This window comes from Cotesia typhae, unplaced genomic scaffold (genome assembly GCF_013202065.1).
Source record: "Cotesia typhae breed Kobodo isofemale line unplaced genomic scaffold, CoteBio_Ctyphae contig_59, whole genome shotgun sequence".
Classification (NCBI taxonomy): domain Eukaryota; kingdom Metazoa; phylum Arthropoda; class Insecta; order Hymenoptera; family Braconidae; genus Cotesia; species Cotesia typhae.
In genome coordinates, this window is record NW_027423761.1 from 1359148 (window position 1) to 1384706 (window position 25559).

At 26.5% G+C, this 25559-nt stretch overlaps 1 protein-coding gene across 1 annotated transcript in view; it reads right to left on the reverse strand.

The window, feature by feature from the left end:
* Window positions 1-19555, reverse strand: part of Uif (sushi, von Willebrand factor type A, EGF and pentraxin domain-containing protein uif) — a 36982-nt gene extending 17427 nt beyond the window's left edge. Inside the window, exons 1-3 of the mRNA XM_074250777.1 lie at window positions 19288-19555; window positions 7740-7815; window positions 4024-4051 (exon numbers count right to left, since the gene is read on the reverse strand). Of these exons, the coding sequence (XP_074106878.1) occupies window positions 4024-4051; window positions 7740-7811 (100 nt within the window). The 5' untranslated portion in view covers window positions 7812-7815; window positions 19288-19555. The remainder of the gene's footprint in view (window positions 1-4023; window positions 4052-7739; window positions 7816-19287) is intronic.
* Window positions 19556-25559: the final 6004 nt, after the last annotated feature.

The following is a 25559-nucleotide window of genomic DNA, read 5'->3' on the forward strand; positions in this document are numbered from 1 at the left end:
CTCTAGTTTTATAATTTCAAATTATCGGAAAGAAAAATTTTGAAGTAGGGAAAAGTACTTATTGGTAAAAATTTTTAAACTCAGACATTCTTCATAATTAGATCATCATATCGACGAAATTTTGTACTCTGATTAAAAAAATTAACTAATTATCATCAATTTGAAAGTTTTTTAAAGAGAAACAGACGTTAAAAGTAGTCCATTAGATTGATTAGAATTCAAAATTTTTAATTAATTCGTAAAAATAATATTTCTAATGTATTCATCAATAATTGAGAATCCGTATAAATGATCAAGGTATATTGGAAATTAGTAATCTTTTTAGGTACTTTCGAATAAATCGTTTTTCGGATCTATGTCAGAAATTTCACTTTTTCGAACTACCCGTGTAAAAAAAATCGTCTTAAAATTGTCGTTTAAGATGTTAAATGTGACACAAACCAAGATTATTTTAAGACTTTTTTAAGGCGTCAAAAAAAATTTCTGAGAGCAGATTTTTGAAATTTGGTTCTCGAATTTGTTATGAAAATTAATTTTAAGACGATTTTACGACTTTCCGCTCTTTTTAAATTGTTAAAAACTTATTTTATCAGACAATTTTAAGACTTTTTTAAGGCGCTCCGTTCTAGTGTTCCCGGGCTTTGTCGCTGTTAGCTTATCTTAAAATAGTCTCGAAAAATTTTTTTAAGATTTTTTTAAGACTACTTTAAGATTTTTTAAGATTTTTTTAAAACTATTTTAAGATTTTTTAAGACGATTTTTAGATAATTTTAAAATTATTTTAGGACTCTCTATAATAATTTTCAGGAGCTGTCGCTGTGATATCGTCTTATTTTCATAACAAATTCGAGAACCAAATTTCAAAAATCTGCTCTCGGAATTTTTTTTTTTTTGGCGTCTTAAAAAAGTCTTAAAATAGTCTTGGTTGGTATCACGTTTAAGATATTTAACAAACGACAATTTTTAGACATTTTTAAGCCGATTTTTTTTTACACGGGTAAACTTCGTTTGAAATTTTGAGGAATTGTAGTTTCTTTATTGTATATATTTCAGGAGTAGTAGTAGTAGTAGTAGTAGTAGTAGTATTCGCTATTAAATCATCTATATAATTGATTTATATAATAAAATGAGTTTTTTAAATTGAATTTAGGATCATTGGAAAGGTAATTTTCTTTTATTTTATTCGAACTTTTTTATTTCACCACCTGAACATACTCATAAGAATAGAATATTTTCTATTATTTTTCTAAATCGGAACATTGTCCGTCTGGCCAGTTGATCGCAATTCCAAAAATCTACAATATATTTCTATCATGACTACTGTAAGCAACTTATCGATATGCGGTGCCACTATATTTACAGTTTTCTACTTAAAGATTCTTTATAGTATCAGCATTATATAAAAATTTTAAAAAAAGTTCGATAATTTACGGCTCAATCGAAAAAACATTCGCAAAAAGAATTTGTAATAAGATAATGATAATATTTACAACAAATAAACATAAATTTATAACTTTAAACATATTATCCAACTCAAAGGTTTAAAAATAATGATTAATTGAACGAGTATTGTATTTCCTGATAAGACAATCTAAAAATAAATAATAAAGTGAAATTCAAATCGTCAGAGAAAAATTTAAAATTAAAAATAAATATCAAGAGAAAATATTCAAACGCATACTACATTAAATATGCTGCCAATAGTTTATTCATTACATCATTGTGATTTTTTTTTTCACTTCATAAAGACTTTTACTTCTCTCGAAAGGTCAACTGGGCATACGGTACATTCTGCAGCTTCTCTTTCTCTCTTGCTCTTTAGTAATCACACAAATATTTTCCATTCATCGTCTCTTTATTCTTCACGTTCATTACGCGACGCCTCATTATTATTTCCATGTGTAAAAAACATAAAATCAAAAGTAAATAAAAACAATTTTAATTATTTTCCTTTCCAATTAAAACAACCGATCGATCAAAATAAAAAATAGTAGGGAAGAAGGGGGTCAATTGAACCAAAAAAAATTTAGTAATTTTTTACTGTTCGAATTAAAACTAAATAATAATTTTTTTTTTCTTGGAATGGTAGTTTATTATGTCTACTATCGTTATCAATACATAAATTAGTCAATAAACAACGTGAATTTTAAAAAATTATTAATTTATCCAAACGCGTCGAATGGTTCAATTGACCCCCGCTCGGGGGCAGTTGAACCACTGCTTGGGGTCAATTGAACCAATAATATTTAAAACTCAAACCCGAACTTTTAATAAATAATAAATTAATTGTTACTTGCTAATATTACTGTTGCACCGTTTTAATGCACAGATATTATATTAAATAAATTAAAAATCAATTTAAAAATAATTTTCATTATAAATTCAGTTCATCAAATTGTTAGGTTATTTCCCTGAGTTTTTTCACGTAGAGTCAAGATGCGCGCGCATGTCCCATGCTTCTCCGTATGGTTCAATTGTCCCCCGGACTGCTGGTTCAATTAACCCCATATAATTTTATAACAATTAATAGTAAATAATAAATAAATAAACTATTATATCATGATAAACAAAGTTGAGGATTATAAAGTATAAGTATATACAACGACTACAATTCAAACTTTATCAATTAATTCAAAAATTGAAATATTATCAAACAATTTGTCACCAGCCGAAAAAAAAGTTTACATGCCTAAAAATAAAAAAATCTCAATTTTTCAAAATTTATTAATCGCAATGATTTCAAATTTTAATCATATCCGAGTTTGACATGTTAGAATCTAATTCTAAGAGCATGAAGCATTTTTTCAATTTTTTAAAATTTTTATTTTAAAATTCTATAGACTAAAAATTTTTAATTTTAAGACATGAATTTGTATGTGCAGCAGAATATAGAACCCATGCTCATCACTAAAGAATGCTGTTCTTCTTCTTACTTTTTTTTCTTGATTGAAAAAAAAAACTCGCTCTATTCTTCGCGCTGAAAATTCTGTTTCTGCACAATCCCAACAATAAATAATAATAATTTATAATAAAAAAAAATTACACGAATATTTCAGTATCAGTACTGAAGATTTTAATAGTAAAATTATATAAGACGTTTGTTAATTAGAGTGGTGAGAAAAAATGAATCTGTAGTTATATATAATTCATAATTAAACACGCATGTGCTATGCAATATGTTACGAATAATTAGCAAATTTAAAAACAATAGCTTAGGGTTGCGTTAAAAAATATTATTCGCACGCTTGACAACTCTGTTCTACTTTTTTGGTGCGATATAGCGAGTTACAATTATGTAGGTTGCGGAGTGTAAGATTTTTTTTGCCGTTAGCTGAGTTTTAAAGCAAGTTATCCGTAGTAAATACTGTGTCCATTTTATTCCTTTTCTTTATTTTATTAAATTAGTATATTTGTCTTCCTCTTTCTTCTTCTCATACTGATCCGCGTTTGATGTGTGATTCAGCCTCATTAAACTTTCAAGTTGGCTCCATTACATTTCCTACTTTTTAGTTCCTCTTTCTCAATGAAATTCCTTAATGACAATTCTACATTCTTTCGTTTTATGTGTCATCAGAAGTATTTGTATTTACAGTATACGATCTACGATGCTTTCTTCGTCATTATTCCCTACTTTACTTTTTAATTTTAATTTACAATATTAAATACTCTCTGTTAATAGTACATGATTAATTTATCTACACTGACTTTTAATTTATTAATTTTTATTTAGTGTTTAAGAAAGTTTAATGGACTTTAAAGCCATTAAGATTTTTCATAGAAGTAGAAAGCAGGTTTTAAAAAACACCCTTCAATACCTGGCATAGAAAATCGATTTTTCAGTTTTCAGAAAGATAGACCGGCGCTTTATGACCATTGTAAATTTTCCAAGCAACCGAAGGATGGGAATTAGGACGACCAGTAAAAGAGACGAAGGTGCAGGTAGTTGCAGGTTCACACAAACGAAGGGTCAGGTACTTTTTTTAAGAATTGAAGAAAGGGCATGTCAAAGGTACAATAACTTACCATTTGGACAGGTGAAGACATTGGAAACCTGTTGAAAAAAAAAATTAAAAAAACGTTAGCATGATATATAATTATTTTTTGTTCTTAAATTATACTTCGACGTAATCTCTTATCTTAAAAATTTAAAACTAGAAAATTTGCCGCTTAAAATAATTTTTTTTAAATTCAAACTTAATTTTCACAGATTTTAATTTTTTAATTTTTTTTAATGTAATTTTTACAAAATCTGTAAAAATTACAATTTAAAATTTAATTTTTTCAGTTTTTTAGAGAAAGCGCATGGACATTATCTAATATAATTTTTTCTCTGCACAGAAAAAAAAAATTAATTTGAATCAAGACGAAAAATTCTTGAGTCAAGTAAAATTTATTTAAACCAATAAAAATTAATTAATTTAAGAATTTTTCTACTCAAACAGAAAAATTTATTCAAGTAAATTTTTTTTTTCTGTGTGTAACATTTCAAAAGTTCGAAAAAAATGAAATTTAAAATTTTTTCTACTAATTATTTCGAATATTTTATTTACAATTTTAAAATCAAATTTTTTTTTTAAATTGTCAGCGTAAAACAATAAACTTTTTTATTTATCAACAATGTCAAGATAAAAAATAGTGATTTTTATACATTATTAAAATTAATTATTATTTACTTAAAAGAATTGTTTTTAAGTATAATAAAAATATATCTTAAATTTTTTTTCATCTCTCAGAAATTTTTTTTAATAATTTATACAAAGTCTAAATATTTGTACAGGTAATATTTAATTTTTTTGATAAATTAAGTAAAAAAATTATCTATATTATTGAGAGAAAAAATAATTTTTGAAAAAAAAGGTATTGTGACAAAAAATTCATTTGATAAAAATTAAAAATACTTTCACGGTAAATTTCTTGATAATAAAAAATTTTTTTGATTTGGAAAAAAAAAATTTTAAATACGCAATTTACAAATTTTCAATCAAAATTATTATTCCTTAATATTTTAAACAAATTAATTTTTTATTACATTGCTTATTTCTTTTAAAAAAAATTCTTTCTCTCATTTTACAATTAACAATTTTAGATTGTCACTTGAATTACCTTTAATTGTAAAAAAAAAAAAAAAAAATAACAGTCAACAATTTTTTTTTTTTTCATCTGAAAAATTTGATTTAATTTATAAGTATTTTATTATTTAGACAGAAAAAAAAAATTAATTTGAATCAAGGGAAAAATTCTTAAACCAAGAAAATAATTTTAAAGAGTTCCATTGTCTTGTATCAAGACTTAAAATTCTTGAATCAAGTAAAATTTATTTAAACTAATAAAAATTTTTTTACTCAAATCAAGAAAATGAAATTCTTCAAAATTATTTACTTGATTCAAATTTTTTTTGTGGATTTTTTTTTCTGTGGATAATATGATTAAAAACTCTACCGATTAATATTTTGTGTATCAGAAATATTGAAGAAATTTTTTATCAAGGTGTTTGAGGTCACAAAAATGAAAGTTGGATAAATAGAAAAAATAATTAATAAAAGAATAAAATGACGGTGATACAACTGTTGATGCATTCCAACGAGATCGAGTATAACTTGAGTACATACGCAATTGTATAAAATAAAAATATATATATCTAACTAACAAGTAAACCACAAGCGCAATGCAAGAGTACAAGTTGAGTACTAAACGCAATGCAACGGTTAATGCTACGTTTTCAATCTCGAATAAAAAAACCCGAGCAAGTATTATAAAGGTATAAAAGTATAGTAGCTTGTTTTTAAAAAATACGATTAACTTTTTTCATGTCTGTGCTTTTTAATTCGCTTTCAGTATTACCAAAGAAAATATAAGAAAAAGAATGAAAAATGTTGGACAGAAAATGAAAATATGTAATGTATAAGTATAATATATAATAAAGAGTAATTTATTAAAAATATGCTACGGTTTTCATTCTAGTAATTTTGTGTCTAATGCATAAGAGAATAAAAATCTGTATTATAAATTTCCGGCTGAGTTTTAAGACTCAGTACATTCAGGTACTTTGGCATATGTGTAATTTAATGTATGTGCATCAAGTCCCTCGGTCTCGCTTTCACCGGTTGCAACTTATAACATAAACTCTTATATACATTATGTGTTTTATACTTTACTCAATGTACCGGCATCAAGAGACAGAGATGATTGAATTTTAAAGACACCGAGATAGAGAGAGAAAGGATTTTAAGTACTTATTCAACTTTTATCTCGTCCTACATGCAAGTTGAATTGCAAACAAGGACTTTTGGTATGTCAATTATTTAATTGGGATGACTTTGCATTATTATTGCAGTCAGATTATATTTCTTAAGGTAAATCTAAGGACGTAAAATATTACGTAAAAAACTACTTGATTCAAGAAAAACATTTTCTTTTAAATGTCTTTCATTCTAGTTTCAAGATTTTAACTGATAAATTAAATTATAAAATTAACAGCAGAAAAGGAATTTGGTCGAGAATTTTATAAATTCAAGAAAGAATATTAATGATTTTTAAATCAAATGCGTATACCCTTTTAAAAAAAATTTATATTGAAATATAAAAAATACACTAGATATATATAAAACCCGTGTAAAGAAAAATCCTCTTAAAATTGTCGTTTCTTTAAGATCTTAAACGTGGCACAAACCAAAACTATTTTAAGACTTTTTTAAGACGCCAAAAAAAAAAAATTCCGAGAGCAGATTTTTGAAATTTGGTTCTTGAATTTGTTATGAAAATTAATTTTTAGACGATTTTACGACTTTCTAACCGCTACATTTTTGAGTACGCTCTTTTTAAATTCAATTTGAAATTGTTGAAAACTTATTATGGAATAATTTTAAGACGCTTGGAACAATTTAATGTTCCGAGGGTCTGTCGCTGTTAGCTTATCTTAAAATAGTCTCGAAAAAATTTTTTAAGACTATTTTAAGATTTTTTTAAGACTACTTTAAGATTTTTTAAGATTGTTTTAAGATTTTTTAAGACTTTTTAAGATTATTTAAAAATTTTTTTCAAGACTACTTTAAGATTTTTTAAGACTATTTTAAGATTATTTGAAACTATTTAAAAATTTTTTTTAAGACTATTTGAAAATTTTTTTCGAAATTATTTAAAAATTTTTTCAAGACGATTTTTAGATTATTTTAAGACTCTATAATAATTTTCCGGAGCTGTCATTGTAATATCGTCTTATTTTCATAACAAAATTTCAAAAATCTACTCTCGGAATTTTTTTTTTACGTTTTAAAAAAGTCTTAAAATAGTTTTGGATTGTGTCACGTTTAAGATCTTAAACAAACGATAATTTTAAGACAATTTTTTTTAAACACGGATATATTTCTGCAAAATTTCCTTTTTCTCAGATTAAAATACACACGGGAGCATTGGTTAAAGATATTATCGGCTTGTTTCAAAAATCTCGTGAAAACTAAACATTTTTCGACATTTCTTAATAAAAAAGCTAGTTCTTGAATTAATATTTTAAAGTTCTTAAGGTAAAATGAAACTAATAACAATTTTTAAAGAATTTGATTGTATCGATAGAAGATAACATACTCTTGAATCAAGCAATACAATTTATCGATCGAAAATTTGATTTCCTTAAGTCAAGATTAGAAGATTAAAGACAAGGAATTCTTGAAGATTGAAAATACAATAAAATCTGATAGAATGGTAGTAAATAAATAAAAATTGATAAAATTTGAAGAAATTACCTGAGATGATGCTATGTGTAGATGGCACAAGAGTACGGCAACCCAAACGGCCGCCACTGCTCTTATCAACATTTTTCTGTAACATAAAAAAAAGAAAGCAATGTAATAAAATTTTTTAAAGTACTAAAAAATAAATATATAAAAGATAAACTTATTGAGTTCCTACGTGGGAATGTTTTGGAAAAATTCATAGAATTTGATTACAATTGTTGATTGTCGACGTGATTATTATTGAAATCGGTATTGGTTTTGTTGTTTGTAAGATCAAAGAGATTTTTTTTAAAGAAAAAGAAGATAGAGATGAATGGTCGCGTCGCAGGGTCTGATGCACCGCTAGTCGGATCCATCATCCCCATGGTATAATAACCGGTCTTGTACGTACTATATACCGGACCTTTTATATAAACCCTCGGCAGTGTTTCTAAGGCAATTTAAGTACGTGCTCGATCTCTTCCACCTTTCAGCTCCTTCAATTTATGATTATAGTTTATTGTGATTTATACTACATGAAAAAAAATTATCAGAAAAAAATCCATCATTTTTCTTTTAAATTAGGGGTATTACGATCACGATCGTTAACTTTTTGAATTCAAGAATTTTATTAAATTTTTTCTAAGATAATATTTTCTTAAAAAAAAAAGAAAAAAAAATGTGGAGAGATTAAAAAATACAAAAAATAAATTTTTTTTAGTTAAATATTGTAATTTTGTAATTAAAATTCAATTCAATTATTACTTGAAACAAATTAAAATTCCAATTATTTATTTAATTATATTTTACACTACTACGGCTAGTGAATTTATTTTTTCACGTATTGTGAATATCTTTATCATTAAAACTGTCATGCAATCTTTAAAAATTCTAACGAAAATATCTTCACGTGAAAACTTATTCTCATTTAAAATAATTAACTTTTTTCTTTTACAGAAAAGATTAAGTAAATTAAAGCGTCATAGTCTGCAACGATCTGATTTGGAATTAACATTAAACGAGTCACTATGCGACTGCCGAGATTTAAGGATTATGAATAAGAAAAATTTAGCTTAATGATTTTTTGATATTTATAATCACACTGTAGATAGTTTGGATACTTTTTGAATAAATTTTAAATTATATATAAAAAAAATTCAAAATTTTTGGGTAATTTTCAACGAGCTGTAACTCCGAGGAAAATTATTATACAGCAAAAAAAAAAAAGCAAATTGTAGCTCCAAGTGTCTAGTTTTCGTATATGACCATGAAAATTTTTTATCATGTTCGGGTCTGGAGAAATCCTAAGAAAACCACAAAAAAAAATTTTCCAAATTTTTTCTCGTCTTAAAAAAGGTCTACGGACTTCAAAAATTTTTTTTCCATTGTTTCGCTGAAAAGCTTTTTTAGAAAATTTAATGCCCTTCAATTTGATGTAATCAAAAAGCCTGTACAATGATTTGCCGCGGAGTTATCGTCAGTCAAAGCAAAAAAGTACTTTTTTACTTTGACAATCAATAAGTCTGGAAATAATGATCGTATAGGAAATCGAAGGACGGTTTAAAAACTACACGATATTTTCTATAAGATACCGTGAATAGCTTATGTCAAAAAAATTTTTTTTGAATTGAAAACTTTAACTAAAAAAACAACAAAAATTCGCATAATTAAGGATATTTGGATAAGATGGTATAACTTTGGATAAAATGGATGAACAAAGGATAGTGTCGGTAATTTTTCAACCTCCAAGTGTCCCTTATAATCCCTGAAAAATTCAAAGCGCTGCGATTTTTTTTTCATAGTGCTCCGAAGCTTCAAATTCTTTGTTTTTGCAAAAATCACCATTATGAGCAATTTTTCGATTTTTATTCATTTCTTCAATGATAAAAAAATGTTTTCTTAAAAATCTTTATTTTTTCAATCAAAGAGATTAATTTTTCAAGAAATTTGAAAAAAAAAATTTCAATTTTTTAAAAAAAATTTTTTTTTTCCAAAAATAAAAAAAAAATTTTTTTTCAAATATCCTGAAAAATCAATAAAAAAAATCGATATACTCCCCAAGGATTTCGGTTTTTATTCACACATAATTTGAAATTAAGTTCTTCATAGTTTATAATATTTAAAATAATATCTTTTACTAATTCAATTATTTATTAGCAATAATTTTTCATGCAATGATAATGTACAGTAATTGATAATTAATAACCCATATTGTTCGATTACCACTCAGTCATTCAATTAGCATAAATTCCTTACGGTTTCTGATCGACGTAAATTATCGAGCTATATATCCACTGGAAGTGCGTTCAGCGTTCACCATAACGGAAAACAATAAAAAAAAGAAATGATAAAATAAACTAAGAAAATTTTATTATCTATTTAAAGATTCAATTTAGTAACATTAAATTGCACTGAATTATAATTAAGTTGAATAAATTATAATTTAATAACGACTTCTTCTCTAATAAAAGTCAACTTGTGATTGATGTCAGATGTTCCTGAGCTAATAAAATTTATTGAACGAAGCGGACGGAGAAGAATGAGTACTATTAAGGAATTGTAATAAACGATAAAGGTTTTTTAAAGGATGGGTGGGTTGATTAACAACCACGTGGAATAATTTGTACGCAACAATAGTGATGCAAGGTAACTAACTCAAACCATCATTTGTACACTCTTAGGATGACTGTATATTTTTTTTTTCTTTCTTCTTGCTTCACTATATCTATATTTATCATTATTTATTATACACTGTGTACTTGTGTATGGAGCTCGTGGGAAGCTACTATGGCAACGAAATAATTGTCGTTGATCTCGAAAGTTGCCCATCCGCAGCGATTAACTTGTCGCCCAAGTTAAAATTACTATTTCGCAATGTCGCAATAAGACAGAGCATTGTTTTTTTATTTTTATATCGCACTATAAAATAACTCACTAATACACAATATAAATAATAATAATAAATGGCTTGTTATAACTCGCAGTTCGCATACATTTTCACGTCGGGATTTAACTGAAATAAACCGAAACGAATCGCGTGAGACTTACATCTGTCTTGAAATACATTTACTATCTATATTATTAGCAATATAAAAATTTATTTTGAAATTTAGAGTAAAAAAAAACCGTCTTAAAATTGTCGTTTGTTTGAGATTTTAAACGTGACACAAACCAAGACTATTTTAAGACTTTTTTAAGACGCCAAAGAATAATTACGAGAGTAGATTTTTTAAATTTGGATCTCGAATTTATTGTGAAAATAAGACAATATCACAGCGACAACTCCGGAAAATTATTATAGAGAGTCTTAAAATAATCTTAAAAAAGTCTTAAAAAATCTTAAAATAGTCTTAAAAAATCTCAAAATAGTCTTAAAAAATCTTGAAATAGTCTCAAAAAAATCTAAAAATATTCTTAAAAAATTTTTAAATAGTTTTAAAAAATCTTAAAATAGTCTTAAAAAATCTTAAAATAGTCTTAAAAAATCTTAAAATAGTTTTAAAAAAATTTTTCGCGACTATTTTAAGATAAGCTAAAAGCGACAGAGCCCCGGAACATTAAAACGGAGCATCTTAAAAAAGTCTTAAAATTGTCTTAAAAAATCTTAAAATACTCTTAAAAAAGTTTTAAAAAAATTTACCCTGCTAAATTTCTTCAACATATTTCAAATTGAATTTAAGAGTCAATACATTTGTATACCGTTGACATGCATACGAAATTTTGTATTATTAACCTTAATAGAACTAGCAAATTATGCTAATTACGGACTAATTGCTCTTGCAAAGCTTCTGAAAGTTAGACCCTGCCGGCATTCCTCTTTATTATTCATTGCGCCTAATTATGGAATTAATTTTCTGCAGTTGAGCCAGTTCTCAATATTTAACCAAACAAAAATCACAACACTCAGGACGTTTATGCGTAAGATTTAGTAGTAGATATTTATTAATTAGTTTTGATAAGTTTAATAAATGAATCTTTCCTCAAAAATAAAAAATTATTAATAGCTTGATAGGTAGAGCCTTTGAAGTGTGACCAAAAGATCCAGGTTCGAGTCCTGGTCTGGGCCGTCTGAATTTTTTTTTCAGTCAAATTTATCTTTAATAAAAAACAATTTACACTTTAATAAAAAACAAATGAATTTACTAAATTACTAGAAAACTGACGTCATGTATGTACAAATAGTTATACTGCTGTAAAATAAATAAAAAATAAGCAAATAACGGTAATTAGATAAGAGATGACTTAAAAACTCCTTGAGTACAACAATAAAAATAAACAAAGAAAAAAAAATGTAAAAATAAATAAAAATGAGTATCAAGTCTCCCTTGACTTGGTTCATCCTACTCGTCCACTCATCAGGCATAAAAACCGGTATGACTTGAACTCGTCCGTATTACATGAAGCCTTGAGTTAACTTCCGTACTTTAATCTATCTTCCAAAGGTGAAAATTAATCTATTTTCAATTATCTAAATAAAACCTTTGAAGTAAAAATTAAATTTTTTCCGCGATGAAAAAATCGAATTTAGATAAATAATTACCGATAGAGACTTTTGTAATTACATGTAAAATATAAAAAATAAATGAATTACGTGGTTATAATAGATAGGATATATTATTTATAAATTAAATGTGAGAAAATAAAAAAAAGTATCGAAGAGTGTAGAAAGTGGTATTCGAATAGTCCGTTACCCGGTGGGCAATAACGGTTGTATAAAAAGCGAACAATGACTTCCCAGGTTCTCGGTTAAAGTGTCGGAGCTCGTCGACATGTTAAACCATGCAAAGATTATGTTTAAGCTAGAAATAATATAAATAACTAAATATACCCGTATCCACCGTTTTATTTACTCGATTCGTCATTATCGTTGTGTACCTTGCTATACCTTGCAATTTGGCGCAAAAATATTTTATCCATCTATACCTCGCACTTGTGTAGACTTTATCACTAATCTAAGCAAGCAAACTCATATTAGTAGGCCAAAGAACGGTGATTGCCGCGATAATTAAACTTCCGGATTGGCAAAACCGACTGAACTACATTTAGACATTAAGTCCCCTATGGTGTTGCCTAGCTATTCTTGTAATGCCTCAATTTTTTTTACACTATTGTTTCATTTTCAAATATAAATAAATAACTTTCACTGCTGCTAAACTTTAACAGATATTTATTTTACTTTTATTATTTTAGATATTATAATCGACTATTTAATAGGGGAATAAAATTTATACTACTTTTAAATTGCAATTTATTATTTTACCTTTTTTTTTCAGTATGTATTTAGAGTATCATTTGATTAAAGTATGCTGAGAGAAAAGTTTTCTTTTGAAAATAATTAGCATTGTTGTTATAAGAAATTGATTTGTTGGAAATAAAAAAAAAAAATTTATTTCTCAACTGAAGAAATCGAAATTTTTCTCACAGTAAATTTTTTGTTGAAAGAAAAATTATTTCATTTAAAAAAAATTATTTTAGATAGACGAATTTTTATCCAAAATTATTATTTTTTAAATCTAGAATACTTTTTTTTAACAGAAAATTTATTGTGAGAATTTTTATTTCTTCAGCTAAAAAATTAGCGCTTAAATTTTCATGGAAAGATTACACAGAAAAAAAAATTTTCTTGAATCTAGTATTTAATTTTGAAGAGCTTAATATTTTTGATTTGAGTAGAAAAATTCTTGATTTAAGGAAATTTTTATTGATTTAAAGAAATTTTACTTGATTCAAGACAATTACTTTCTCCAAAATTATATTCTTGGTTCAAGAATTTTTCTCTTGAATCAATTTAATTTTTTTTTCTGTGTAAGTATAGCTAAATACTTTGAGGGGCCAGTTGACTCATTTTTATTAAAATTTAATGTAAAATATTGAGTTCTAAAAATAATTTTTTTATACACAGAAAAAAAAGTTAACTTAATTCAAGAGAAAAATTCTTGAATCAAGAATATAATTTTGAAGAGAGTAATTATCTTGAATCAAAACGAAAAATTCTTGAATTAAGTAAAATTTCCTCAAATCAAGAAAAATTTTCTTAAATCAAGAATTTTTCTACTTAAATCAAGAATATTGAGCTCTTCAAAAATATATACTTGATTCAAGAACATTTTTTTTTTTGTGTAGAACTTACTTGTCAATTTTTGAGTTAAAAAATAAGTTTCCCCTTACGTGAGATTGACGCTAAAAATATTTTAAATTAAAATTATTTTTATTATTCGGTAAAATAATAAACCATTCAAGTATACAATAGTTAATTTATTTAAATTAAATAAAATTCAAAGCAAAAACAACATGAACTAAATGATTTTAATAGACATAAAATTTATTTTAGCGGGCAAAATAAACACTCAAAATAATTTTTTTTTTTTGTAATGTCTGTAATATTTTATATTTTTTGAAGTTGAGGTGAGATTTTCGATTATCTCCCCCTCGGTTTAGATGAGATTTGGTGAGATTTCATTGGACCCCCATTCTAAGCTCACGTAATTGATGGATGTCTCCTAAGCTAAAAAATAAAAAAATTTTGTAATAGTTTCTAAAATTTGATTTTTCTTTTTTTTTTTTTTTAATTTTATTTTAAGACTTTTTTAAGACGCCAAAAATCTGCTTAGCAATAATTTGTAAAATTATTTAAATAACTTTGTGATACTATATTGAAGCAAGTTATATATTTCCGTATTTCCGGCATCTTTTAAACGATAGCTATTGTTATTAGTCTTGATAATGAATAAGGATTAACAAAGGAATGTGAATTATTAATAAAAAAATTAAATTTTAAAAATTATTAGTACCGTAGTAATTACCGGTTGTTCGGGAGATTAAAAATGTCAATGATACTGGGGAGTAAAATAAAGACGAGGCGGTGACTTTGCTAACCGTTAGTTGCACCTTCAAGCTTCAATACAGGAAGGAATATAATTCAGCTGATGGAATGCACGAGTTCTTAAGTCAGTTGTGTATTAAGTATGCAACTGTAATCCAACTTAGCTGGATGCATTACAGAGATCTGGGTTAAAATTCCATCCAGCATTATACACCTATAGTACAGTAACTTTATTATCTTTCTATCGGTGATCAGAGATAAAAACTTGGGCGTATTTTGTATGCTGAGCAGAAATAAAATTTAGAATTGGTAAAAAGATAAATAAGAAAATAAACAGCTAGTGAAAGAATGAAATAAAAAGTTTTACAAGAAGTAGATAAATTCAATGAACCAATGAATGAAATTACATTGCAACATTCCCTTAGGCTTTAGGTCGAGTTACATTGCTCTTTTATTTGCCCATTGTCTGGGATAATTAATATATACAATGTATTTTAGTTCTTTAAATAAAAACTTTTTTAATTATTTATTTACACTCTTTTTTATTGATATTTATTACATAAATAATGTCAAGCAATTATTATTTTACGATTGCAAAAAATTCAATAATTTTCATCTGCATAAAAATAAATAATTTTTAATCTAATATTTCGATTAATAGTTTTAAGAGAATTATTATAATTATCGAAAACTCGAAAAATAATTATTACATTTTTTTTTTTTTTTTCACTCAAGCATCTTATCGTAAATTAGAATAAATAAAAAAAAAAAAAACTTTAGATTCTCGTATAAAAAAATCGTCTTAAAATTGTCGTTTGTTTGAGATCTTGAAAAATCTTAATAATCCACTTTTATTATAATTTAGATGAAAAATATGAAAATATATCATGTAAGCAAACTATTCGTAACGTGATTGGTCAAATATATCATAAGCATGAAAATATATGCAAATCCTAAATTCATGCGCGCGCAAATTTGAATTCTAGTTGATAATTGATTTTTTTTTCTTTTGTGTAAAGGATCTTTACTTGGTTTTTTTTATGGTCCAAGCAAATTGAAATTAGGAGTATTATTTCCGCTGTGAGTCATTTGTATGTTAAACATTTAAATCAAGAGAGCCAAAACGTGTCATTCGCTAGCACTGTTCAATTTTTTTTTTTTTTTTTTTTTTTTTGATAAAATGTTATAAAAATTCTTCCGTTTTTTTTTACGAATAAATCATAAAAATATTTTCAATTATTTACACTAATTGCTGTCCGCTGTAGATAGGTAAATTCGGGAAAAATAGAAGATGATCGGCATGACGGTAAAAATTGCCGGATGTCACCGTTCTGTGGGAACGCTACATATGCATGCAACCGGAAATTGATATCTATTGAGGCTACTTGAAAAATTTATTTTATATTAATAACAATAATTATAATAATAATAATAAACTTTACTATATTATTGGCAGATTATATTAAATAATATACTGAGGGAAAAAAATTTATATTGAAAAAAAAATGGGCATTATTGTAAAAAGAAAAGAAAATTTTCAAAAATTTTATTTCGTAACTGAAGAAATAATTTTTTTTTTTGGAAAAAAAAAAAATTTTTTTTTAAATAGACAACTCGCGAATTCTCATCCAAAATTATTTTTTCCTAAATCTAGAAATCTTTTTTTTTTTTTTTCAAAATAAAAAATTTACTGTAAAAATTTTCGTTCTTTATTAAAAATTGCTCATTCTTTAAAAAAAAAATTTTGTTCTCTTGTATTTAATTACAAACGCACTGAAAATATGAGCACACGTTAGTTACCTTTTTAACTGACAAGAAAATAAAAAAAATAAAGGAAATAGGATAAGATAAAATTGAACAAATCCATCTAAGGTAGCGGAAATTATTATTCGTGTTTATCACGACAATTAAGCAACGGTTCTTTTGCGTTACGATTATGTTTTAATCGATGACGATGACGATTACGATCGATTTACCGTTTCGTCATAGCAATGACATTTGTCATATGAATCTACATACTTAATTGTATTCTTTATTCTCGTTACAACATTTTTCCTTCAATTCAATCATAAGTATGGGAGCATGTATGTTTATATTGTTTAGTTGCATTATTAAATGATTCCCACAAGCATTTGATTAAACAAGTAAATATTTTTTTCTAATTAATTAAAGACCAGCAATGATTTGAAAATATTTCAAAGGAAAAGATGTTAAAAACAAAAAATTCAAGGATGTTCATGCGCTGTAAAAAATTTTGTGTTAAATCCTGTGTAAAAAAAAATCGTCTTAAAATTGTCGTTTGTTCAAAATCTTAAACGTGAAACAAACCAAGATTTTTTTAAGACGCAAAAAAAAAAAAATTTTTGAAATTTGGCTCTCGAATTTTTTATGAAAATTAATTTTTAGACGATTTTACGACTTTCTAATTTCTACATTTTTGAGTAAGCTCTTTTCAAATTGAATTTGAAATTGTTGAAAATTTATTATCGGATAATTTTAAGACCTTTTTAAGACGTTCCGTTTTAATGTTCCAGGGCTCTGTCGTTGTTAGCTTATTTTAAAATAGTCTCGAAAAAAATTTTTAAGACTATTTTAAACTATTTAAAAATTTTTTTAGACTATTTTAAGATTTTTTTAAAACTATTTTAAGATTTTTTAAGACGAAAAGATTTTTAGATAATTTTAAGACTCTCTATAATAATTTTCCGGAGCTGTCGCTGTGATATCGTCTTATTTTTATAACAAATTTCAAAAATCTGGAATTTTTTTTTTTGACGTCTTAAAAAAGTCTTAAAATAGTCTTGGTTTTTTGTCACGTTAAAGATTTTAAACAAACGACAATTTCGAGGATTTTTTCTCCACAGGCACGTGTATTCATTTATTCTATAAGCGCAATATGAATATAATAATATTTTTAATTCAGAAAATAGCTAAATTTTTTAAGGTGAGAATTCCGCTTTTGCGCTATGAAGCGTGCAACAAAGATAATTTTTAGACTATAATCTCTTTCAATAAACTTCGAATGAAAAAATATAAAAAATAGCATTATTCAAAATCTTAAAAATTAATTACTAACTATAAGAAGTTAAATATATTTGTTTAGTCATTTTTAATACAAAGGTCAAGATCTAAAGCTTTCTATCGTATCAAATGTCTCCCCAAGATCGTCCGGCTTAACTAGTTTTTTTTTCTTGCAATCAAACGAGTTTTTGTTGATCAAGTATTTAAATTCTCTCTCAACTTACGGCGATTCCATATTTAAAACTAAAGTTGTAATTTTCGTAAAATAAATATTTCTGTTGGCCTGAATTACCCACCAGAAGATAAAAGAGCAATGTTCCCATTAGTGTAGAGTATTGTAATAAATGCATCACGAGAAAATAAATCTAGGCACAAAAGACCGTTAATTGTATATTGTTTAACTGTAACTAAAACTTTCTTTCGTGCTTACAAATAATCGATTACTCATATTAATTTAATACGTATGTAATTTTTGTACTAATTAATTATTCTAGCATTTAAAATAAAATTATTAAAATTTTTTAAATTATTCGATTGAATTTTAAAATATCTAAATGCTGGAATGCTTTTAGATATGATATTGAACTATAGAGGACTATAAATTAAAAACAAGTAGACTAAACAAGAAACGGATTTTGTCTCGAGAGAAAGCCGGGAGAAATTTAACAAAGATTAGTGAGAAAAATACTAAACTTTATCGGCTTCTAAATGTCACCATTTAAAGCACAACGAGAAAATTAATAAAATAATTACATATTTATAATCTTAAATTTACCTCGAAAATTTTAATAGTTACACAATTATCCTATTAGGGATAATTAAGAAAAATTAATTACATAAATTCGTAAAAAAATGTAAATAGAAAGTACGCATAATTTTAAAAGACGAGAGGTAAAATTTCTCACGGTTTACTGTCTATTATATATATTACAATTTAAAATATATAACGTAAATAAAAGAATAAAAAATAAATAATTTTAGAGTAAACACCCAGCAACCGATCGTGCGTGCTTTTACTTCACTCTCTTAGAGCAGAAGTTCGTCGACCGAGACAAGATACATCGGATAGTAGTATAACACGTGGACAACTCTCCATTAGCATATTTTAATAAAAATAAAATACAAATTTTTTTGTGATCTATTCTCTTCTTTAAATATAAATAAATAAATATAAACAAATTTCTGCTCATAAAATAAAATTTTTCTGAATTATACTGCAAGAAAATATTCTGACGATTCCACGTGAACACACAAGCATGCAATGGACCAGGGTGTGGCAATTGTACTGAGTTTAAAAATTTTTTCCCGCTAAATCATTATATCTCCGTACTTTATGCTTTAATATATATTTATGCATTCATCCAACATCTAAACGATCATGACAGTACATTCACATCGGTAAGACTTCCTTTTTCGCTTTACAAAACTCAACGAACCAACCAACCTCCACCATTTCACAATAATTCACGTCTACATAAATGTATATGTATATATATACGAATCCTCGGCCTTGGATACATGATTTTACTCATGCGACACAAAGAAAAACCACGAAGCGTGGGTGAAAAAAATCCTCATGTATATATTTATGAATAAAACAATTAAATATCCTACTCTGTTATTAATTTATTGTAAATTGTAATCCGGTTGGTATTTAATGATAAAATTCAATCGGTTGGATATTTTACCGTTTGATATGTTAATAAATAAAGTAAATAAAGTAAAAAGACTCACATTAGCCGGTACGTTCACCTCCTTCTTAAGAAATAGTCCTTACGAGGCACATGAACACTTATAGTACCAGTATATTTTTGTAAGGATTTTTTTTTTGTAAAACTTAAACTAGAGTGACTTCTAACAACACAATACAGGTTTCACTGGTCACTAAATAATTTTAAATTCCACAATTTTTTAAATTATTACAATATTTTTGAATCCGCAAATAGTCGGGGTCACGGAGTTCCTTTCCTCCGGCCCGGTGATCCTAAACTGAGGAGGATCGTTCCAGACAAGCTCAGATTGCCCAGGTGCGAAAGGTAAAGGAACACGATTCGAGCGGCGAAGGCTGTTTTACCTGCTCAGTTTATAATACTACTATTGAAACTACTACTACTGCCTGGACACGCAAGGCACTCAAGGTATAACTTGTGAGTAAAAGAAGAAAAAGTACAAGAAGAGGAATAAGGTGAGGTTGCTTTCCAAGGAGGTGGAACTCGGCTACATTCGGTACAGCTCGGGCTGGAAATTTCTTACTGTGTTACCTACTCTCTATCTCTGGTTCTTCGGTTTGTACATACCTTGGTTTTACGAAGATGTATTTGTATATTTATACATATATAAATATATATATTGCATCCTGTATATGTATACTGGTCACTGGAGAAACCGTCGGAAATCGGCAACGGACACACCAAGGGTTGGTATGCATTTTAGAGACCAAATACCAAAAAATTCCTATCGTGTCTAGGAATATCATGAACGCCTCCATGATAAATATCTTCTTTACTAAATAAAATTTTAAATATTTAATTTTTTTATAATTAGTCCAAAAACTTTTATTTTGGTTTTACGATAGTTAATACTCATTGCAATTGCATAAGAATTGGTTTTAATGATTGGAAATTATTTTAATAAATAAAAAAGTTTACTCTGATGTGTGACGAAAAATAAATTTCTTGAAAATTTTAAACAATTTTATTTTTTTTTAATTTTTCTCATGGTTACTTTCTTGTTTATGAAAAGTTTTTTGATTTAAAAAAAAATTATTTTAGATAGACAATTTGAGAATTTTCAACCAAAATTGTTTTGTCCAAAATCTAGAAAAATTATTTTGATAATCTTGTGTAAAAAAAATCGTCTTAAAATTGTCGTTTATTTGAGATCTTAAACGTGACAGAAACTGATACTATTTTAAGACTTTTTTAAGACGCCAAAAAAAAATTCCGAGAGCAGATTTTTGAAATTTGGTTCTCGAATTTTTTATGATAATAAAACGATATCACAGCGACTGTTCCGGAAAATTATTATAAAAGTCTTGAAATAGTCTTAAAATAATCTAAAAATCGTCTTAAAAATATCTTAAAATAGTTTTAAAAAAATCTTAAAATATTCTTGAAAAAAATCTTAAAATAGTCTTTGACGATGAGCTAACAGCGACAGAGCCCCGGAACTTTAAAACGGAGCGTCTTAAAAAAGTCTTAAAATTGTCCGTCAATAAGTTTTCAATAATTTCAAATTCAATTTAAAAATATCGTACCCAAAAATGTAGCAATTAGAAAGTCGTAAAATCGTCTAAAAATTAATTTTCATAAAAAATTCAAGAACCAAATTTCAAAAATCTACTCAGAATTTTTTTTCTGTGTCTTAAAAAAGTCTTAAAATGTTTTCTGTCACGTGTAAGATCTTAAACAAACGATAATTTTAAGACGATTTTTTTAACACGGGTTATTTACAAGTAATCAATTTCTTTTTCTTTTAATTGCTTTAATTTTTTTGAAAAAAATGCTCTTTTTTCCAGAAGTAATTACTTATCTCAATACATATCATTGGAGACATTAATGCTTGAATAGAACACAACTTTTATGTTTTTCTTTTATTTTTTACAATAACTTCAAAATTATTTTTTAACACACTATTAACAAACAAATTAAAAAATTAATTTGATTCAAAAAAAAGATTAATTTAAATTAAAGCAATTTTTTTTTTGATCCAATATATTTTTCAAGGGATCGGAGAAACTTACATCATTCAGCAGTCCAATTATTTATTTTTTTTAATTTCTTAGAATTTTCTTGAATGAATCAGAAAAAATTTTGAGCTAAGAAATTTTTTCTGAGTTCAAGTAAAAATTATTTAACTAAAAAACTTTTACTTAATTAAAGACCATCCAATTCTTTCAGGCTTTTTTTTTTTTAGAGTGTATTAATATTTATCGGTTCACGTAAAAATAATTGTACTAAACATTTTGAGAGACTGAATTTAAATAGGTCTTAGTAGTTTGAATTAAAATAATCTCTAGATCGCAAAACGACAATAACATCGCAATTATATGATTTAATAATTTAATTAGACAAATTTCCGCTACAATTTTAAATTTACCAGTTAAGTAAAATACAAAATAAATTTATTAAACATTCAAAGAATTTTACACGAATATAAATAAAAAAATGGTAATCCAGTTACGAAAATCCATTACAACATTCTGAAGAGATTAAACATGATAAAAAAATTCTGATTAATATTTATATAAAAATAAAATGCGAACGAAATTGAATGTCTGCTAAAAATTTTTGTCAACTTTACTTTCATAATAAATCTTAGCTGGATATTAAGTCATATTACTTCCAAGAATTAATTTATAGAGATTTATAATTATTGCAAGGATAAAGGATTTCACCTTTATTAAATCTGGAAGCATGGTTGCGACTCGCGCCAAGTGTATGTCCAAGATATTCTTGGTGTGAGTTTTCATAAAAAAAATTATTGCGTAGAATTTATTTTTTTGAAGAAAAATATAAAAATTATTATTTAAAAATTCAATAATTTAATTAGTATTATAATTATAATTATGATGATAAATTAATTTTGAGCACTTAGTGAAAAGTTGCAGGGATTGCCTTTAAGTCAACAGTTTTCCGAATTTTTTTATTAAGAACATGTTGTACCGGAGGTATAACATTGATAAAAAAAATTCAAATTTTTTAAATAGGATACATATGTGAACTCCAGAAATGCCTTAATAGAGATGTCCAATAGAAACATTTCTTTATTGGATAATATCAAAGCTATATCACAAAAAAGAAATATCTCTAAAGGCCAACCACCTGGTCAGCATTATGTCCCTTAAAACTAGCCTTAAATTGTTATACCTTTCACCATAATATACAAGAACGATGATTAATCCTTAAGCTAACATAAAAATAATTAAAAATAAAATAACCTAAAAATGAAAATAATTAAGATAAAATTATATTAAGCAAATTAAAACTAAAGCTTAAAAATAACCTGAAAGGAAAACATGTCAATAAACTTATTATCTATTACCCTTTATTTTTTTTGGATGAATTACTTCAATGAATTGTGCTTTCCTCTTCCCTGGGTTGGTCTCCATCTTTGAACGGCTCTTTAAATGCTCCAAAACTCCTCTGAGTTTTTCTTCCATTGGGTCCACATTGGTAGATGTTTTTTCTTCTTGACGTATCCTTTTTTTGACTTGGGTCCTATCAATGTCATTTGTCTCGAAAAAAACTCCTCTATTAACACTCCGAAATTTGGAGATAGCAATGGGACGAGTGTTTCGCGGTAAAACACTGAAATTATATTTTTGAAATGTCCGGTCCATCCGCTCAGGTTGGTCCATGGTGTTTTCGGGCTCTTGTTTTTCCTGGTCCTCTCTGTTTATGTCTTCGGTTGAGTTACTCTCTTCTTTGAAGTTCTTCATTTTTTTAAATATAATTATTATTATTATTTAAAATATACTTAAAAAATAAATTAACAATAAATCAACACTAGGTTAAAAAAAAAAAGGTTATAAAACACTAGGGTTTAGATTTTTATTTCCAATTAATAAAATTAAAATGATTTTTATTGATTAATACACGAATTCACAATTTATGTTTAATGTATACAGAATCGAGGTTAACTTAGTGTAGAAAATAATTCAAAAACAATGAAATTAAAAAATTTTAGAAAGCTAAACAATGATTAGCTTTGACGCTGCATTAATTTAAGATAGCTTTTCAGTCAATATTATACTACGTGACCTTCTTTGACGCACTACGCCAGCGTTAAACGTTAGCATGAAAAAGCACCTTTACATTGTATCTAGATTAATGTCTTCTATATTTTGTTTCACATGGTATACTTATCATAATTTTCGAGACGGTTAATTATATATTTGGAACACTATTTATTGATCAGATATAAAATAAAGTTTGTCGTTAATAATTATTAACAGTTTTGAATGTATGTTTTTAGTGTCTAAATTGCAATAAATTAAAAAAATTTAAGGTAATTTCTAGATTGTTCGATGTCACGTGGACACGTTCTATAGTAAATTTAAAAGGTGGTTGCGTAGTCTGTATAAGATGGCAGCGCAGCGCTGTATAATCTCTGTAGACCTATAAACTGTATGATATAGTCAGAACTAGTTGAACAGCCATAAGTAAAGTACGTGTCTACTCAGTTCTTTCTTTGCAAATTTGACTCACCTCACCCCATTTTGAATTATTTTCCACGCTAAGTTAACCTAGGTTAAGTATACATTGAACATAAATTGTGAATTCGTTTATTAATCAAAACAATAAAAATCATTTTAATTTTATTAATTGGAAATAAAAATCATAATCCAAGTGTTTTATAACCTTTTTTTTTAACCTAGTGTTGATTTATTGTTAATTTATTTTTTAAGTATATTTTAAATAATAATAATAATTATATTTAAAAAAATGAAGAACTTCAAAGAAGAGAGTAACTCAACCGAAGACATAAACAGAGAGGACCAGGAAAAACAAGAGCCCGAAAACACCATGGACCAACCTGAGCGGATGGACCGGACATTTCAAAAATATAATTTCAGTGTTTTACCGCGAAACACTCGTCCCATTGCTATCTCCAAATTTCGGAGTGTTAATAGAGGAGTTTTTTTCGAGACAAATGACATTGATAGGACCCAAGTCAAAAAAAGGATACGTCAAGAAGAAAAAACATCTACCAATGTGGACCCAATGGAAGAAAAACTCAGAGGAGTTTTGGAGCATTTAAAGAGCCGTTCAAAGATGGAGACCAACCCAGGGAAGAGGAAAGCACAATTCATTGAAGTAATTCATCCGAAAAAAATAAAGGGTAATAGATAATAAGTTTATTGACATGTTTGTTTTTCAGGTTATTTTTAGGCTTTAGTTTTAATTTGCTTAATATAATTTTATCTTAATTATTTTCATTTTTAGGTTATTTTATTTTTAATTATTTTTATGTTAGCTTAAGGATTAATCATCGTTCTTGTATATTATGGTGAAAGGTATAACAATTTAAGGCTAGTTTTAAGGGACATAATGCTGACCGGGTGGTTGGCCTTTAGAGATATTTCTTTTTTGTGATATAGCTTTGATATTATCCTATAAAGAAATGTTTCTATTGGACATCCCCATTAAGGCATTTCTGGAGTTCACATATGTAGTATCCTATTTAAAAAATTTGAATTTTTTTTATCAATGTTATACCTTCGGTACAACATGTTCTTAATAAAAAAATTCGGAAAACTGTTGACTTAAAGGCAATCCCTGCAATTTCCCGCTAAGTGCACAAAATTCATTCATCATGACGTTATTTTTGAGCTCGAAGAGCTCAAAAATATAATTCTTTCTATAACAAAACACTTATTCGATAATTAATGTATTATCATAATTTTTTAACAAATTAACTAATTAACAAATTACACGCCTTTAAATAAAAATTTTTATTAATTTTTTAACTCATCTAATGCAAAATTTTTTCATTAATTTCTAAACACTCTTGTGTTTACAAACTTTTACGATGAATTCGAATTAGCCATGAATGATCGTTTCAAATCTAACATAAATAAAAATACAAAAATATAATCATAATAACCTATATACATGTAAGAATTTGAATAAAGTGTAAAGTTATCAAACTGATGGTATTCTCCTGTAGTAATATAACGTTGGCTGTACCGTTACATTTGGCAGCTTCCTGTTGACGATCACTACACAGCCCATTCCGTCACCCTTGTTGGTCATCTTGTGCATACTTATACATATTCCTAAGTCACCTGCTCCTTTCATTCCGTTCCATTCCATTCCAAAAAGATATGCATACACTCATACAACCGGAACAAAGAATAACATTCTTTTACGGACATAAAAATGCCACCGTCATATCATCGAAGATCGCTACTATGAAATTCATGACACGATTTTAGATTTCTATTTATGTCACTTGAGATCATGACGTGACTAACGATGATCTAATCCGCATAATTTTATGTT